The following is an 18,328-nucleotide window of genomic DNA, read 5'->3' as shown; positions in this document are numbered from 1 at the left end:
AGGTATAATTAACATACAATAAACTGTGCGTGTTTAAAATGTACGATTGATAGTTTTCACGTTCATGGCACCATCACCACAATCAAAATAATCAACATATTCATCACCCTCAAAAGTTTCCTTATGTCTCTCCATAATCTCTCTCTCCCATCCTCTCGCTTTTCTCTCCCATCGCCAGGCAACCAATAATCTGCTTTCCATAACTATCAGTTACCTTGCATTTTCTAGAGTTTTATGTGGGTGGAAGAATACAGTATGTACTCATTTCAGTCTGATTGATTCTTCTTTTAATCAGTGTAATTATTTTGAGATCCATTCATGTATCAGTAGTTAATTCCTTTTCATTGTAGATTCATATTCAGTTGCATGGATGTATCACAGTTTGTTTACCCCTTTACCTGAGGGACATTGGGTTTTTTTTTTATTGGGGAGCTATTTCCAATAATGCTGCTATGAACATTTGCATATAAGTCTTTTTTAGGGACATAGGCTATCTTTTCTCTCAGGCAAATAAGAATAGAATGGTTAGATCATGTAGTAGGTGTATGTTTAACTTTCGGAGAAACCACAACAGTTTTAAGTGGTGTACCATGTTACTTTCCCGACAGCGGCGTATGAGAGTTCCAGTTGCTCCACACTCTCAACAATCCTTAGCGTGGTCAGTCTTTTCAATTTGAGTGATTCCAATAGTGTGTAGTGGTATCTCATTGTGGGTTTCATTTTCATTTCCCTGAGACAAATGACACTGAACATCTTTTATTTGCCTACGCTTGTTTGCTATCCATTTATTTTCTTTAGTTATCTGTTCAAATCTTTCACCATTTAAAAAAAATTGGCTTTGTTTCATATTGGTGAGTTTTAAGGGTTCTTTATATATTTTGAATACAAGCGCTTTATCAGATATGCCTTTTGCAAATATTTTCTGCCAGCATGTGGCTTGTCTTTTTGTTCTCTTAATAGTGTTTTTCAAAGGGCAGAAGTTTTTAATTTTCATAAAACCCAACATATTATTTTTTTCTTTTATGGATCATAAAAGGTCTTTTGGTTTTGTATCTAAGAAATGTCTTTCTAACCCAAAGCCACAAAGATTATCTTTTGTTTATTTTCTAGAATTTATATAGTTTTAGGTTTTACATTTAAGTTAATGGCTGATTTTTTTCCTTAATTTTTGCATGTAGTGTAAGGTATGGGTCAAAATTCACTTTGTTGCATGTGGGTATCCAACTGTTCCAGGTCCCTTTATTGAAAAGACCATCATTCCTCCATGGAATGGCCTATGCTCCTTTTTGATGACCTTTTCAGGCCTTTTATTGATCATTGATCTAATCAGTTTTCTCTTTGTTTTAGGTCAATTTTGATAGTGCATATTTCTCAGAATATCATTCGGCAATCCCCAACTATCGGAGTAAAAGACCCATGTTAACAAAGTTGTTTGCATGTATTTCAAAGATTGTTTCTCATATTAAGGTTCATTTACCAGTTTCTGGCTCAGCTTTCTCTGGGTAGACCCCCACTGATGTAACAGTGCCTTTTCCACAACAACTTTGTGCAGGTTTCCAGTGTCCCATCCCTCCATTCACTCTGTGTGAGTCTCTGCAGAAGGCATTCCATGCCCTTTTTGTCACTGGTTTTTTTGTTTTTTTGTTTTTTTTTTTGAGACGATCTCACTCTGTTGCCCAGGCTGGAGTACAGTGACACCATCTTGGCTCATTGCAAACTCCACTTCCTGGGTTCAAGCAATTCTTGTGCCTTAGCCTCCCAAGAAACTGGGATTACAGGCATATGCCACCATGCCTAGCTAATTTTTGTATTTTTAGTAGAGACGGGGTTTCATCATGTTGGCCAGGCTGGTCTCAAACTCGTAGCCCCAAGCAATCTGCCCGCCTCGGCATCCCAAAGTACTGGGAATACAGGCGTGAGCCACTACGCCTGGCCCCCTTTCATCACTCTTAATAATCAGTCCTAAACGCAGGGCACACATTTGTCTGGTGTGCATAGGATAGTCCTGGTTTGCTCCTGTTGGCGAGAATACTTTTTAATAGCATCCTTTTTAGTTAAGTGTCCTAACTTTGGACAGTAAAATTCTTTCTCAGAAGGTCTTTCATTATCTGGCCTCTGCCTGCCTCTCCAGCATCATCTTGGGTTACTTTCCTAAGCAGTCCATTCCAGCCATATCAGCCTTCTTAACACACACAACTCTAAGTGCTATTTTATGTTTAGGAATGAGTAATACTTCCTATCTGATTTAAATATATTTTATTATTACTTCAATAGCCTTGATTTTCAATATTTATGAAAATTGTTCATACATGCTGCCTTTGAACTAGAAATTTCTTTTCTAGAAATGTACTTAAAGACATACTCCATCCTTTGTATGAGAGAAAAAAGTATGTATATTAAAGAATTGCATTATTTATCATAGACACATATAGTACACACTTAAATATTAGGGGAGGTTGGTTAAAAAAAAAGTAGTTAATTCACGTGATGGAGTACAACGTGGTGTTACAAAAAGTGAAAGGATGGGTGATAGGCACTGTAGAGGAGACAAAATTTTACCTCTACCATCTTAAGGTTTTTCAGCTGGGCCTGAGAATTATATTGACATAAGACAGATTAACAGGAGCAAAGCATACACATTTATATAAGTTTTAAGTAATATGGGAACTCTTATAAGGAGAAGAAGACCCAAAAAAGTGGCAAAACCCAAATGTTTTTATACTAGGTCGAACAAAGAGAAGCAGTTGTGGAAAATTAAACTATGTAAGGAAGCTAAAGAAGATGAGAACTATCTTAACAAGGTGTGTTTGTCCAGAATTCTCTGAATTCGTACTCCTCATTAAAGAATGTTTCCTTTTTCCTGGTACAGGGAGGGTATCTTTCAAATGAGAGTTTAATCTCCTGTTTGCAGAAAGAAAAGGGGGAGACTAGGATTCCCTTCTTACATCTTTTGTTTTTCCAGTGCCTTTTACTCAATATAATACTTTTACCAAAGTGGCATATTTAGGGGTTACATATTCTGCCACCCTTAAGCACTGACATAAAAGGAGCTCAGAGAGATGTTATTAAGTGAAAAAAACTGAGATACAGAAGAGTAGGTACTGCATGATTCTATTTGTGTAAAGAGGTTGGATGGATACAAATATATGTTGCCGATTATTATCCCAAAAGACAATCCCAAATGCTGTAATCCCAGATGCTGAAATCTTTAAAGATCAAAATTCCTAAAGTCTAAATCTCTGAAGTCTAAAATGCCCAATATCTAATTGAATCCCCATGCCATAATGACAGATTTGGAGTTAGGTTCAATAAAGGCTTCTAAAAGTGAATTTCAAGGTGTTACCGATAAAGTTGGTTTTTTCCGTTCAGCCCAATGCATTTGGCAGAAAATTCAGATCAGTAGATTGGCCACGAGATACAGCAACAATTGAAACTTCAGTTTAAAAATGTCTCCTTTATCTGCATTGGCATTCTTTCTAGCTGATGAAATTTCCAGAGCTTTTAATGAATTAGAGCCACATTTGCCTGAAGAAGCCATGGAAGTTACTGACTGGTTCAAAAATAATTATGTGTGTGGTAGGATAGGAAGGTACGCAAAAGTGTTGCTCCTGCCAAACTTGTGGTCTGTATATGAGTGTGTGGGGAATGGATTTCTCCTTACCCAAAACAACATAGAAGCATGGCAAAGGAGGTGGGAACATTTAACAGGGATGCTCACATCAGTGTATATTGAATTATAAAAGAATTCCAAAAAGAGCAAGGCCAAGTAGGAAATGAATGTGAAATTGTCCTCTGAGGAGAACCAGGCCCTTAAAACAACAAAAAAAAGCAGCTATTCCTCTTGATGCAAGACTTCAAAATATACTTAATGATTATGTAAGTTGGCCAGCTCTTAATGCCTGCGCTTTCCCATAATTAATCCCTGTAATACACATTTTCATGTATCAGAATTTCTTTTTAGTTGTTTTTGTTTAGTCACCACTATTTTAAATTGTCAGCATTATTATTATTATTTTTTTACAATTTGTTATGCTTTGTATTTCATATTTGCATCATTTTAAGACTGGAGGTATAAAGTATGTAAAGGCTTTTGGAGAGCTTTAATTTGCTTTATGCATTTTTTGCAAATTCGACTCCACGAAAGCCCATTATCACAACGTTAGCTTTGTGTGTAACATTGTGTATGTACATAAAAATGTTGAAACTTCCTTAGTAAGTGAAGCGATGTCCTTTTTATACCTCTGTATTTTGGGTGTTTTGGTGATCCATGGAGGTTTTTGATCAATCTCATCAAAAAACTTAGGTTGTCTCTCACAATATTTCAGATGTATGCAGTTGTATAAGCTATTTCTTTTGGAATATGGCTCAGCTGCTCATAGCTGTTACACCCTTGCAAATGTTGTTAGTATATCTGAGTGTCTATACAGAAATATGTATGTTATTATTGCCTGTTTTATTGTGTAAAGTGGCCTATGAAGTGTTCTGTCATGTTTTTATATGTTTCTCAAATCAATCCCCCTTTAAAAATGTAAATCAATGTCTTTTAAATAATTTTAAAAATTATTTTGTCCGGAAGTATATTTTTGGGATTTTTATCTTTTGGGATTATGGCCCAAACCCATATATATACATGCATGTGCTTGTGGATATGTGCATGTGCACACGAAGGCACATGTGCTACCTGGTAGGATATATAATATAGGGAGTTAGCAGGGGTGGAGAAGTAGGGTGTCTCTTCTTCTCATGTCAATTTTTAAACCGTACACATATATTAATTTAATGTTAAAAACTAGTTTGGCATTTTTAACCATGGGTCGGCCACATTGCACAGGCATTTTCTCTGATGGTCACAGCATTCTTCCCCACTGGCTTGGACTCTGGACTTTACCCTATCCTTCTTTTTTTTTTTTAATGGATTCTCACTCTGTTGCGCAGGCTGGAGTGAGTGGCATGATGTTGGCTCACTGCAGCCTCCACATCCTGGGTTTAAGCGATTCTCCTGCCTCAGCCTCCTGACTAGCTGGAATTACTGGCATGCACCACCACGCTTGGCTAATATTTTTGTATTTCTAGTAGAGATGGGGTTTCACCATGCTGGCCAGGCTGGTCTTGAATTCCTAACCTCAGGTGATCCACCCACCTCGGCTTCTCAAAATGCTGGGATTACAGGCTTGAGCCACGGCGTCTGTCCCTCCCCTATCCTTCTGAATGCCAAGTTTCAGCCTTTGACTGGAGTTAGCCTTGCAGAAGAACTGAATTTGTTGCCATCTCACTTTTCTGTCCCTTTTTCTAGGCCCAGAATCATCTCCCAGAACTGCTGTTCAGCTCCAGCTGGTCTTTATTGAGCCCCTCTTGTGGACCAGGCTAATTTCCTGAAAACTGGTTTTTGCTAATGTTTCTTACGCTTGCTCGTGAAATCAGCCACTTACTGTTCTGGGTTTTCCCATGACAGATCCCTATAGGCTTCTCACTGCACTATCCCAAACTTTTTATCTGAGAATGTTGTGTGGCAAGATGTCTGCAGAGTGCCGCTTAGGAGATGCTGGCCTGGCGTCCACGGGTCTGCTGTGTATGTCTCTCCAGGCAGATGGCCTGTCTCTGCCTGGCAAGGACGATCTGGGGTGGAAAAACTCTGATCTGAAAGTGAAATCATTGACTCCGTTACCATGTTCTGAATTTCCAGATCTCCCTGATATGGAAAGTGAAAATTGGCTTCTGTTACACAATGCATCAAAATTCTTTTGTATAGGACCAGACCACTGATATCAAGGGCAGTGCACTGACTTTCAGTTCCTCTGCATCCCTTGGTCATGTTCCCACCTTTCAATGGGAACAGAGAATAAAAATTCCAGCTCTAGGGCCCAGCCTAGTGGCCACCTCTCACAGACAGGCACCCGGCTGCTCAGTGTTATCCAATTACTAGAGGCCATTCCTAGCATTTCAACTTGGGGAATTAATTTACTATTACTTTATTTTTATCTTTAGAGACAGAGTCTTGCTCTGTCACCCAGGCTAGAGTGTAGTGGCATGATCATAGCTCACTGCAGCCTTGAACTCCTGAGCTCAGGCAATCCTCCTGCCACAGCCACCTGAGTAGCTGGAACTATAGGAATGTGCCATCATGCCCAACTAATTTTATTTTTATTTCAGTTGTAGAGATGGAGCCTTACCCTGTTGCCCAGGCTGGTCTCTGACTCCTGGTCTCTAGTGATCCTCCTGCCTTGGCCTCCCAAAGTGCTAGGATTATAGGTGTGAGCCAACATGCTGTCCCCATTATTGACTGTTACCCTAAAGTGTGTGTTGCGTTTCTAGTTTGAGTAGAAAGTCCAGCATTATCTTTTTGGATAATATCCAGGTTTTGCTGTTTCTTTTCTTTGTTTTTCATAATGAGAACATTTGCTCTCTTGCTGACATTGGAGGGCGTCTGTTTACCTCTCCTGTAGGCACACAAAATTCCCAAAGTTTATTTGAAGAGAAAGACAATTATTTGAGTAATTTGAATAAATAAACATTTTAAGTGATTCCCAAAAGACTTTCTCTGCTGATAAATATTTAGTGTAGTTTTAATGATTAGTCTCCATTTGTTTTCTTTCTTTTGTAGCTGGGGCTTCTATAGTCAATACAATCTCAGGCATTTGCTTTCTTTTAGAGTAAATGGCTCAAGGCAGACCCAAACCCAACCCCTATCACCCTGGGCACTGCTCAATGGGTCGTATACCATCACAAAATTATCCCAGTATGGAACTGGAAGGGACGGGAAGTGTTTAGGATCAAGTTCCAACACGACCTAGGCTTGTCCTGGGACTTCACACAAATGATTTGGCTTTACTGGGACTTGGTTTCTGCTATAATAGAAATTTGGGTTTACTAATGCCTCCCTCAAAGGATTATTTACTGCTGTACCCCGTGGATGCACCCAGCAGAGGGCCCACATGTGGCAGATAGAGTGTTGCTCCATAAATCCTCGTTTCCTTTCTTTATCTCAGGTACACTTAAACACAACACTCCATGATAACCAGAATCTTCTTCACTCCTCCCTTCCTATATCCCAAGAAAAAGTCAATGGACCCTGACTAATAGGGCCCATATTCTCATAGGATACTGCACGAATGTCCTTCTGATTTATTTTGCCCCATTTGTCTTGACCGTAGTGCTAGAGGTTGGTGGCATGGATTTCAATCTGTGTGAGTCTTAAATCCTTCTAGTTTCCCATTACTTGGGCTGGTGATTATCTAAAGTCATGGCTACGCCTGGAGGACAGGGAGGAAAAGCAAAGATCTCATTTGAACTTAAGGTACTTTTGTGGTTTGCTTAGGAGGAGGAAATTGCAGATTCAAATTATAATGGAACTTGAAAGAAGTTTTTAGTGTCTGGGGTAAAACTGTGACAGAAGGTGCCATTTAAAACTTATGAATAATGTACAAGCAAAAGAAAATTCATAGTTAGGAGAGCAAACCTGTCTGTCTAAAGAGAATTGCAGGAAAAACCAAAGACGCCAGACCAGTAGCTTTTGTTCAAGAAATTAGTTTAATAACACAGCCAAATTTAGAATACCTTCTGCATGGAGTGTTCCTGAAGTGAGTTTTGTCTTGCATTTCAGAAGTCTTCTACTTTATCATCAAAATGAACATCCGAGGACGTTTTAATTGCTATTTTGCACTCAACTGTATAGAACCTACTAGCACTCTGTGCATTTACCACACGACTGCACAAAGTGCCACATGGATGTCTAAACACCTATGATGAGATGCAGGCAGTGCCTCATCAGTAGCAGCAAGTGGAAATTCAAGAGCCCATGATGAAGTAAAATTAACCACCCCAACTAATTTTTTTAAAACAACAGCTTTATTGATATATCATCCACATTGTGTAAAATTGTTTCATTTAAGGTATGCCATATGATGGCTTTTAGTGTCTTCAATGTGTTGTGCAGCCATCACCACAATCTAATTTTACATTTCTATCAACCCTTGAAAGAAACCCTGTATTCTTTAGTAGTCACTCCCAATTACCCCTCCCTGCAGCCTTAGACAAGAACAAATCCACTTTCTGTCTCTATAGATTTACCTATTCTGGCCGTTTCATTTTAATAAAATCATATAATAGGTGGTCTTTTGGAACTGATGTCATTCACTTGGCCTACAGTTTTCCAGATTCAAGTGTGTCACAGCATGTATTGGAATTTCATTTCTTTTTATATTCCAAATAATATTCCTTTGTACACCTATACCACATTTTATTAATCCATTCATCAACTGATGGACATTGGGTTGCTTCCACTTTTTGGCTAGTGTGAATATGCTCCTATCAACAGTCATGCATGTTTTTATTTCTCTACCTTGTAATGGAATTGCTACGTCAAATGGTAACTCTATGTTTAACATTTTGAGGAACCACCAAATATTTTTTCAATGTAGCTGCACCATTATATATTCTCACCAGCAGTATGTATTTCAATTTCTCCACATACTCGCCATACTTGCTATTATCTGCCTTTTATAACCATTCTAATGGATGTGCAGTAGTATCTGATTAGGATTTTGATTTACATTTTCCTAATGACTAATTATATTGAACATCTTTTTATGTGCTTATTAGCCATTTGTATACCTTCTCTGGAGAAAGGTCTGTTCAGATTCTTTATCCATGTTTAAAATTTTGTTAATTGATCTTTTTATTAGTGAGTTGGATGAGTTCTTTATATATTCCAGATATCATTCCATGATGAGAGATATGATTTGCAAATATCTTCTCCCATTCTGTAGATTGTCTTTTCACTTTCTTGATGATTTTCTTTAACTTTCTTGATGACATCCTTGGAAGCACAGAAGTTTTTAATTTTAATGAAGTCCAGCTTATCTTTGCTTTTGGTATCATACCTAAGGAATCATTGCCTAATCCAAGGTCATGAGGATTTGCTGCTATGCTATCTTCTAAGAGTGTTATAGTTTTAACTCCTGCATTAGGTCTGTGATCCATTTTGAGTTAATTTTTTGTATGGTGTGAGGAAGGGCTCAAACTTCTTTCTTTTTCATGTGAATATCCAGTTATTTCAATACTATTCATTGAAAAGACTATTCTTTCACCATTTGTTTATCTTGGCACTCTTGAGGAAAAATCAATGGAAATAAATATAAGGATACATTTCTAGACTCTCAATTCTATTCCATTGATCTATATGTCTATCCTATGCCAGTATCACCTTTTCTTAATTACTGTAGCTGTGTATCAAGTTTTCCAATTGAGAAGTGTGAGTCTTTCAACATTATTCTTTTTTTTCCAAGATTGCTCTGGCTCTCCTGGGCCCCTTCTAATTCCCATGTGAATTTTGGTACATCTTGTTGATATCTGAAAAATGAGGAAACTTGGATTCTGATGGAGATTACATTGAACTTGCAGCTCAGTTTGGGAAGTATTGCCATTTTCATAAAATGTCTTTCCATTTATTTAGATCTTCTTTAATTTCTTTCAACTTTTTTTTTGTTTTCAGTACACATGTGTTATATTTCTTTTGTTAATTTGTTCTGAGTCTTTTACTTTGGAGCTATTATAAATGGAATTGCTTTTTAATTCATTTTTGGATTGTTCATTATTAGTATATAGAAATACAATGAATTTTTGTATATTTATCTTGTATCCTACAACCTTGCTGAACTTGTTTTTTAATTCTAACTGATTTCAGTGGATTCCTTTGGATTTTCTGTATACAAGATCATGTTATCTGCAAGTAGAGATAGAGTTACTTCTTTTCAAATAGAAATAGCTTTCTGGATACCTAAAGGATAATTATACACTCTTCCTCATTATAGTTATAAGTATTTAAAAAGTCTATCTTGTACAATATTAATATATTCACCTCATCTCTTATGGTTGCTATTTATAGATCTTTTTTTCCATCATTTTACTTTCAACTTATTTGTATCTTTGAATCTAAAATGTGTCTTTTATCTAGAGAATTAGGTGAAACTTGTTTTTAAAATCTAGTATGACAATACCTGCCTTTCTATTTGATGCTTAATTCACCTACCCAGAGAAGACCTTTTGTCACACCAAGCTATTGGGGTAAGGTGGGGAGTGTAATATAAGTGGATTGTGGCTCAAATACTACAGACTCTCATTGTTTTTACTGAAATTTAGATCTTCCTCCATTTGCTGTATGCCTTAGAGCAGTTTCCAGAGACTTTAAATGTTTTAGAAATCAATTTCAGCAATTAAATGGAAAGTGCTTTGGTATCAGTACCATCTTATACAGGTCAGCAAAAGCAGTGGAACTAGGCATGAAATTGGGTTTTGTTTTTGAGCAAAGTTCAGAAGTGAGCTGCTATGTCAGGTCCAGTCCATGACAGGGGTGGTACAAGGACCTTGGCCTCCTGACTCTTGGCAGGTTCTCTGTGGTCCAGCTTCCACTTGCCTCCCCAAGCCTTTTTGAAATGCATTCACTCAGGCTGTCATCTTGTGTTGCATTCTTTGACATTCTATGATTTGGATAATTTCTAGTATCCAAAGATCTTACACAAAAACTCAAATGACCTTGTGGAAGTTTATTCCCAGGCCATATCTCTGCAAATCACATAAATTGCTTTTGTTACTGGCATAATACATTGTTAATTTTGGAAATGCTTTTTGTAGAAATAACAAGAGTCAGGTTATTTTCTTTTTAATTTTCAATTATGTGCAAGGATACATCAATACCAAGAAATGAAATGGGCTTATCATAACCCAGATGATGGTGCTGACCTTTGGGATGGAGCTAGGTAACAGATTAGGCAGACAACGGATGGTGGTGAAATCTGGGTGGCAAAGGAAGAACGCCCTGAAATGAAGTCCTGGGAAACCTGCAGCTGTATTAGGTACCATGCAGATTAATCTGTGGCTGAGGGGTAGCAAACCAGTCAGGGGTCTGTTGGCTGGCTCCAGCTGAGGGGATTTCTCATTGCTGTGCTCTGGGCCTTGATGACAGATGTGTTCATCCAACACCTGACATCCAGATGTTGGACATAAATGGCGCTCAACAACTGGGTCACCAGAAAGTTTTAAATGGAGGATGAAGTGTTTAGTTTTTGCTCGGAGGGGTGGTTATTATAATAGACCCACCCCAGGATTTTTTTTCTCTTAGGAAAATATTCCTGTGCACTGAAGACACATATTCTGTTGCCAACAAAACAGTAAAGTTTGCTTTTACTTATTTTTTCAATTGTAAAATCAAAGATGAAAAAGGGATGCCTGAAAAAAGCTATATCCAGGGAGGCTCAGGACTTGTATTAACTTCCTGGCAGATTAGAAAATAAAGTGGGAGAGAGGTTAAAGCAAGGACTTGTCTGTCAAGTCAGTTGGAAGGAGGAAGATCAAGGGAATTGTCTGGGAAGAGGGAATGGCTATTTTAAGCAGATATAAACAGGAGCCTGTTCACCTTCATAGATCTTTCTTGGGTCAGCCTAGTGGCACTTGCTGCAGTTAACTGTGTTGGTAGATTTATTCCCATATCCCACTGGGGTAGACCTACATCTCTCACCTCTGCTCATCTTTAAAAGTTAAAACAAACCACAGAGTAACATAGGCAAAGTAAAATAAGTGACCCAACATTTCATACAGTTAAAAAATGCTTCTAATAGGAAAAAATCCCAAAGCAAAAGTATTAGGTTAAATTGTTTATATAAAAATTAAAAGTGTACATATTTCAAAAGCAAAGCTAAAACTATGTCACAGTAGAGACATCCAAACAAATATGACTACCAATGGTTTAATTTTTTTAATATGTAAAGAGCTTCTATAAATAAGTAAGAAAAATGCTAATACCACAGTATATAAATGGGCAAGCTATGGACGATTTGAAGAAGACATATACATAGCTAATAATTAATATGCATATAAGATAGAAAAATTAATAATCAAAAAAAGGCAAATTAAAATGAGATAATATTTTACTTTGTTGAATTAGCAAAGTCATTTGAAAGGAAAAATACTCAGCTTTGGTAGGAATGTATTAAGATAGGCAAGTTATACACTGGGAGAAGGAATAAAAATTGATATAATCTTTCTGGAGAGTGAGTTGGTGATGTGTCAAGGGCTTTAAAAAAAGTTTGCATGTTTTGATACAGTAATAGTTTTCTATAAATTTACCCTAAGGAAATAATCATGAAAATTATGCCTTCAAGTATAGTTAATGACAAGAGGAATTGCATACAACGGAATATTAGGTAAATAGAAAAGCAGGATATAGACCTCTTCATGATATAGCCCTAATTGAATATGTTAATATATGTTGAAGATATTCGTTATCCCTTGATTGTAGCATATATACCTGTCTGTTTTTTTATTTTGACATTGAGATGTCTGTAATTGTGCACACATTTACCATGTAATATTTTCTTATTCCTCATAGATTATTATTAAATTAGTAGTACATCTTTGAGAGATATTTTTTAAAGGGAGAAAATATGACATATGTGTTACGTATTAACATCTGTGCATGGCCTCTCTTTCTCTCTCTTTGTCTCTGTTGTTTATCGCTCTTTATATGGAAGCTAAATAAATTTAACATTATCAGTCAGTTTTCACACTTCTGCCAGGTGAACTTTCTAAAAGTCGTATCTAAATATGTCATATTTGAAACCTGCAATAGAACTTACTTTCAGGAAAATGTAGTGGGTATACTTTTCTCTATTCCTCCCACAACAACTAAAAAGCCTGGACATCATAAATAGAACAGATCTAAGAAGACTTTGAAAGGTGGAGACAAGAATGATGCAATAGAGAGCTCTCTGGTTTTCTTTTTGTCTTATTTTTCCTAGACAAGGTACTGGTGAAGCTGACCACCCAGAATCACTAGTAGGAACAGACCAAAAAAAAAAAAAAAGCCCAAATGAGCCTGCTTTCTCTAGCCAGAGGACCAGAAATGGGACACCCACCAAGACAGAAAACTTTTAGCCAAATGTTCTACTTCAGTCAAACACCACCAAAAAAACTGGTGTCCCACCCCATCCATGCCAACAAAAGCTGAGTGGGGAGTATAGACTTCTGCCCTCCCCAGGCTGTAATGAGGTTCCGTAACTCCATTATCAGGGTGGTGTCAAATAAAAGCCAAACAGGGATCTGGGACTGGTATCCCTGCCCTGCTAGGAAGTAACAGGCCCTAGCACCTGTGGCTTCAGGAGAGACCATGTGGGGATCCTGGACACCTACCTCAACCTAGACAACTCCTGCCACCTCCTGCAGTGGTGGTGTTACAGGAGGCCAACTAGAGTTAGAACTGTTACTACTCTTCAGCAATTATGACACTACACCCACTGCTGTGCCAGTAAAGCCTATATGGGGAGCCAGAACTCCTGCCCCTCCCTAGCAGTAATGAGGAGCCCAGCACCATCACTTGGGTAATAGAGAACAAGTGGGGAACCTGCACTTCTACCTCTGCCTATCAGTAATGACTCCTTTCCCTGCCACAATACAGTCAGACCAGATGCTTAAATAAGATCTAGAGTCTCACAATATAACATGAAAATATACAGTTTCAAATGAAAATCACTCACTATATCAAGAATCAGGTATATCTTAAACTGAATGAGTAAAGAAAATCAATAGGTGCTAACACCAAAATAACAGAGATGTTAGAGTAACCTGAAAAATATTTTAAAGAAGCCATGATAAAAATGTTTCAAAAAGAGAAATGACAAACATGCTGAAACATGAAAAAATCTCAGCAGAAAATAGAAAGTCTAAGCAAACAAATAGAAGATATAAAGCAGAACCAAGTGAAAATTTTCAAATGGAAAAATATATTAACCTAAAGGAAAAACTAATTGGATGGCCTCAACAGAAAAATAAAGAGGACAGAGGAAAGAATCAGTAAACTAGAAGATGGAACTATAGAAATTACCAAATCTAAACAGAATATAGCCTGGAAAAAAAGGAAATAAAGAAAAAGTCTCAGGAACTTGTGGAACTTTAACAAAAGATCTAACATTTGTGTCTTTCAAGTCTCAGAAAAAAGAATGAAATAGGAGGGCTGAAAAAGTGCTCAAAGAAATAATGGCTGACTTCCCAAATTTGACAAAAGACATATCTATCGATTAAAGAAGCTAAGCAAACCTCAAACAGGATAACCCAGAACAATTCACACCAACACCCATCATAGTGAAACATCCAAAAACTAAAGACAAAGAAAAAATCTTGAAAACAATAGAGAGAGAGAGAAACAATTGGAATCATAGCAAATTTTACATCAAAAACCATGGAGGCCAGAAAAAAAGTGGCATGACATTTTTCAGGCACTGAAAGAACTATCGAGCCAGAATTCTATATCCAGTAAAAATATCATTCAGGAGTGAAAAGGAAATCAAGGCACTTTCAGATGAAGGGAAACTAAAAGAATTTGTTACTAGCAATCCTAAAAGAATTGCTAAGGAAATTTTTCTAAACAGAAAGGAAACAATAAAAGAAAGAACCTTGGAACCACAAAATTCTATAGTAAGCAAAACAAACAAAAAACACACAAATACAATAGACTTTCCATCACCTCTTGAGTTCTCTAAATTATGTTTGGCAGTAAGCAAAAGTTAATACACTGCCTGATGTGGTTCTAAATGAATAGAAGAAATATTTAAGACAATTATACACAGGGGAAAGAAAAGAGATATAAAAGAGTTAAGTTTTCTGTACTTGGTTTGAACTGGTAAAATTCTGCCCCAAGTAGGCTGTAATGAGTTATGTATATAACATTGTAATAGTTAGAGCAACCAGGAAAAAAACCTATACAAAGACATATACTCACAAACACTATAGGTGCATCAAAATGGAATTTTAGAAAATATTCAAGTAACCTAAAGAAAGGCAAGAAAAATAAAACAGAAATGAAAAACAGAGAAAACATTTTAAAAAGTCAGACTTAAGCCCTAACATATCAATAATTACATTAAATGTAAATGGTCAAATAATTCAGTTAAAAAATAGAGCTTGACAAAGTGTATTTAAAAACGTAACTGAACTCTATGCTGTCTATAAGAAACTCACTTCAAATGTAACAAGGCAGGTTAAATGTCAAAGAATGAAAAAAGACATATCATGCAAAGATTTGCCAAAAAAAGAAGGAGTGGCTACTTAAATTTCATATAAAGTAGACTTTGGGGAAAAGTAAATTTTCAGAGATAATAAAAGGACATTCAGTAATGATTAAAAGGGTCAATCCATCAAGATGATACAGTAATCTTAAATGTCTATGTAAAACACAGCACAGCCTGCAAAATATGTGAAGTGAAAACTAACAGAACTGAAAGGACTATAGACCAATCTACAGTTGTAGTAGGAGACTTCAACAGTCCTTTCTCAACAATTGATGGAACTAGGCAGAAAGTCAGCATGAATATAGAAAAACTCAACAATACTATCAGCCAATAGGATCTAATTGACATTTATAGAACACTTCATCCACCAAAAGTAGAGTACACCTTCTTTTAGAGTGCTCACCTGACATTACCAAGATACACCATATCTTATCCAGAAAAAAAAAACTGCAACAAATTTTTAAAAATTGAAGTCATACAGAGTGAGTTCTCTGACCATGATGTATTCAAACTAGAACTTTGTAACAAAGATAACGGGAAAACTCATCAGCACTTCCTAAATAAACAACACAATTCTAAATAACTAATAGTAAAAAGAGGAACTCTCAGGAAAATTTTTAAAAAATATGTTGAACTAGATGGAACTGAAAATATATATCAAAAATTGTAGGGCACAGCTAAAGCAGTGCTGAGAGGAAAATTTTGTAACACTAAATGTGCTAAATGCATATATTAGAAATGAGGAAAAGTCTCAAATCAATATCTAAGCTCTCACTTAAAGAATGGTCTTTTTAGTCCATTTTGTGCTGTTATAACAATACCACAGAAATTTATTTCTTATAGTTCTGGAGACTGGGAAGTCCTAGATCAAGGCCCTGGCATCTTTTAAGGGCCCTCCTGCTATGTCCTCTAAAGAACAAGAATGCTGAGTCCTCACATGGCAGAAGGCAGAAGAGCAAGAGAGGTCAAAATAGAGTGCACTCCTCTCATCAATCCCTTTACAACAGCATTAGCCTATTATGAGGGCAGAGCCCTTATGACCTAAACACCTCTCGTTAGGCCTCACCTCCCAACACTGTTGCATTGGGGATTACATTTCCAACACATGAATTTTGGGGGTACATATTCAAACTATAGCAAGAACCTAGAAAAAGAAGAACAAAATACGTGGAAAAGAAGCAAAAAGAATAAAGTAATAAAGATAAGCGCAGAAATCAATGAAATGGAAAACAGAACAATAGAGAATATCAGTGAACAAATAAATGGTCCTTTGAAAAGATTAATAAAATTGACAAACGTTTTGACAGTGAGACTGTCAAAGAAAAAAGAGACTACACAAATTACTAACATCAGGAATGATACAGGGGATATTATTGTAGACACTGAGAACATCAAAAGAATAATAAGAGAATACTAGGAACAACTCTGTAAACATAAACTTGAAAACTTAAAGAATAAATTCGTTAAAAAAACCACAAAATATCACAACTCCCCCAATGTGTAAGATAATTTGAATAACCTTTTAACTACTAAGGAAATTGAACTCATGATTTTAAAACTCCTAAGAAAATCTCCAGGCCAGATGTTTTCACTGGAAAATCCTGAATGTTTCCAGAAGAATTATTAATAGCAACAGTCCTATACAACTCTTTTAGAAAACAGAAGCAGAAAGAACACTTTCCAAGTCATTTTTTTTCAAAGTTAGCCATATACTGATCCCCGAACCAAATAAAGAAAATATAATGAGAATGCAGGACAATATTCTTCATGAATATAGATACAAAAATTTTTAGCAAAATATTAGGAAATGGAATTTAGCAATATAAAAAAACTATATATCACAGCCAAGTGTGATTTATTCCAGAGATGGAATGCTGGTTTAATATTTAAAAACCAGTCAATTTGATCTACCATATTTAACATGCTAAAGAAGAAAAATCTCATAATCATTTTAATGGATACAGAAAAAAGTGTTTGAAAAATTCAGTATACATTCATGTGAAAACACTCATTCAAGGAAGACTAAAGAGGAACATCCTCAACTGAATAAAGAGCACCTACGAAAATTGTACAGCCAACATTACACGTTATGGTAAAGGACTGAATTATTTCCCTTTAAAATCAGGAATAAGGCAAGGATGTCTGCTCTTGCTACTGCTATTCAGTGTAGTGCTGGAAGTTGTAGCCAGTGCAATAGGCAAGAAAAGGAAATGAAAAGCATATAGATTGGAAAAGGAGTAATAAAACTGTTTCTATATTCAGATGACATGCTTATTTATGTAGAAAACCCCAAGATATCTACAAAAAAATCCTAGAACTAAGAGATGAATTCAGCAAAGTCATAGGGTGCAAAAATAAACATGCAAAAATCAATTATATTTGTATATACCGGTGATGAACATAAGGGTATCAGAATTAAAAATATAATATAATTTATAATTGCTCAAAAAGTTGAGAACTTAGGTGAAAATCTAATAAAAGCATGTGTAAGACTCCTGAGAACAACACAACACTGATGAAAGAAATCAAAGATCTAAATAAATGGAGAGACATACCATGTTTATGGATTGAAAGATTCTGCTGTTGTTTTAAGAGCCTATGGGCACCCTTTACCTTTGAGACTGTGGATTGAGAGGGGAAGTGGAGGCTTCAGCTCTTAAGCTGCTCGGGCAATTTCCATTGCCAAGAGCAGTCTAAGGTCAACTTGGAGCATTAAGAAATGGATGCACACTCTGAAGCGCATTTGATTACCTATTGACTCATGATGTTCAACCTCAGTGACAGGGGAACCTGGAGAATGTTGGGGTTCTGCATTTATCTCCTTGCTCACACATGGTGGTCAGACTTGCTACCTACAAGATGACAGCAGGTTCTGGATGGCTTTTGGGGCAGACAGGATGGACAGAGACTCTGCATCTGCCATGAAATGGAAGGGAAAGAGGAGAGAAGGCCTGGATCCAGAGAGGATTGGCCCTCTTTCTTCCTTACTTTTATGGCCAAGGTGCTGGGGCTTCTGCAAGATCTCTGCAGTGGTGCTGATGACGGAAGGTGTTTCTTCATGCAATTTTTTAAAATATGAAATTAATACAACAGTGAAATAATTAGCTCACCCCAGGCAGCCTCAGCTATAATTTATGGCTCCATGTCTCCCATTTTAACTTTGTTTTGCATTCATTAGTATACAATTAAAAAAAAAATCTCAAGGAATCACAGTTCTGACGACTAACATTAACCACTCTGTCACTCACAGATATTGCTAAGGCTATCATTCT

The 18,328-nt window shown here is 36.6% G+C and overlaps 1 protein-coding gene across 7 annotated transcripts in view; it reads left to right on the top strand.

The window, feature by feature from the left end:
- ACOXL (acyl-CoA oxidase like) overlaps positions 1 to 18,328 on the top strand; it is a 388,168-nt gene that overhangs the window by 149,822 nt on the left and 220,018 nt on the right. Inside the window, exon 11 of one of the 7 annotated variants that reach the window (XM_055107423.2) lies at positions 6,319 to 6,324. The exons of 5 other annotated variants lie outside the window; for them this stretch is intronic. In XM_055107423.2, the coding sequence (XP_054963398.1) occupies positions 6,319 to 6,324 (6 nt within the window). Of the gene's footprint in view, positions 1 to 5,293; positions 6,531 to 18,328 lie in introns of those variants that run through there. One more of the 7 variants, XM_057301244.1, reaches the window with a different exon arrangement.

Source organism: Pan paniscus, chromosome 12 (assembly GCF_029289425.2).
Source record: "Pan paniscus chromosome 12, NHGRI_mPanPan1-v2.0_pri, whole genome shotgun sequence".
Lineage (NCBI taxonomy): Eukaryota > Metazoa > Chordata > Mammalia > Primates > Hominidae > Pan > Pan paniscus.
Note: the sequence above shows the minus strand (reverse complement) of the source record. Positions and strands in the feature narration are given on the sequence as shown.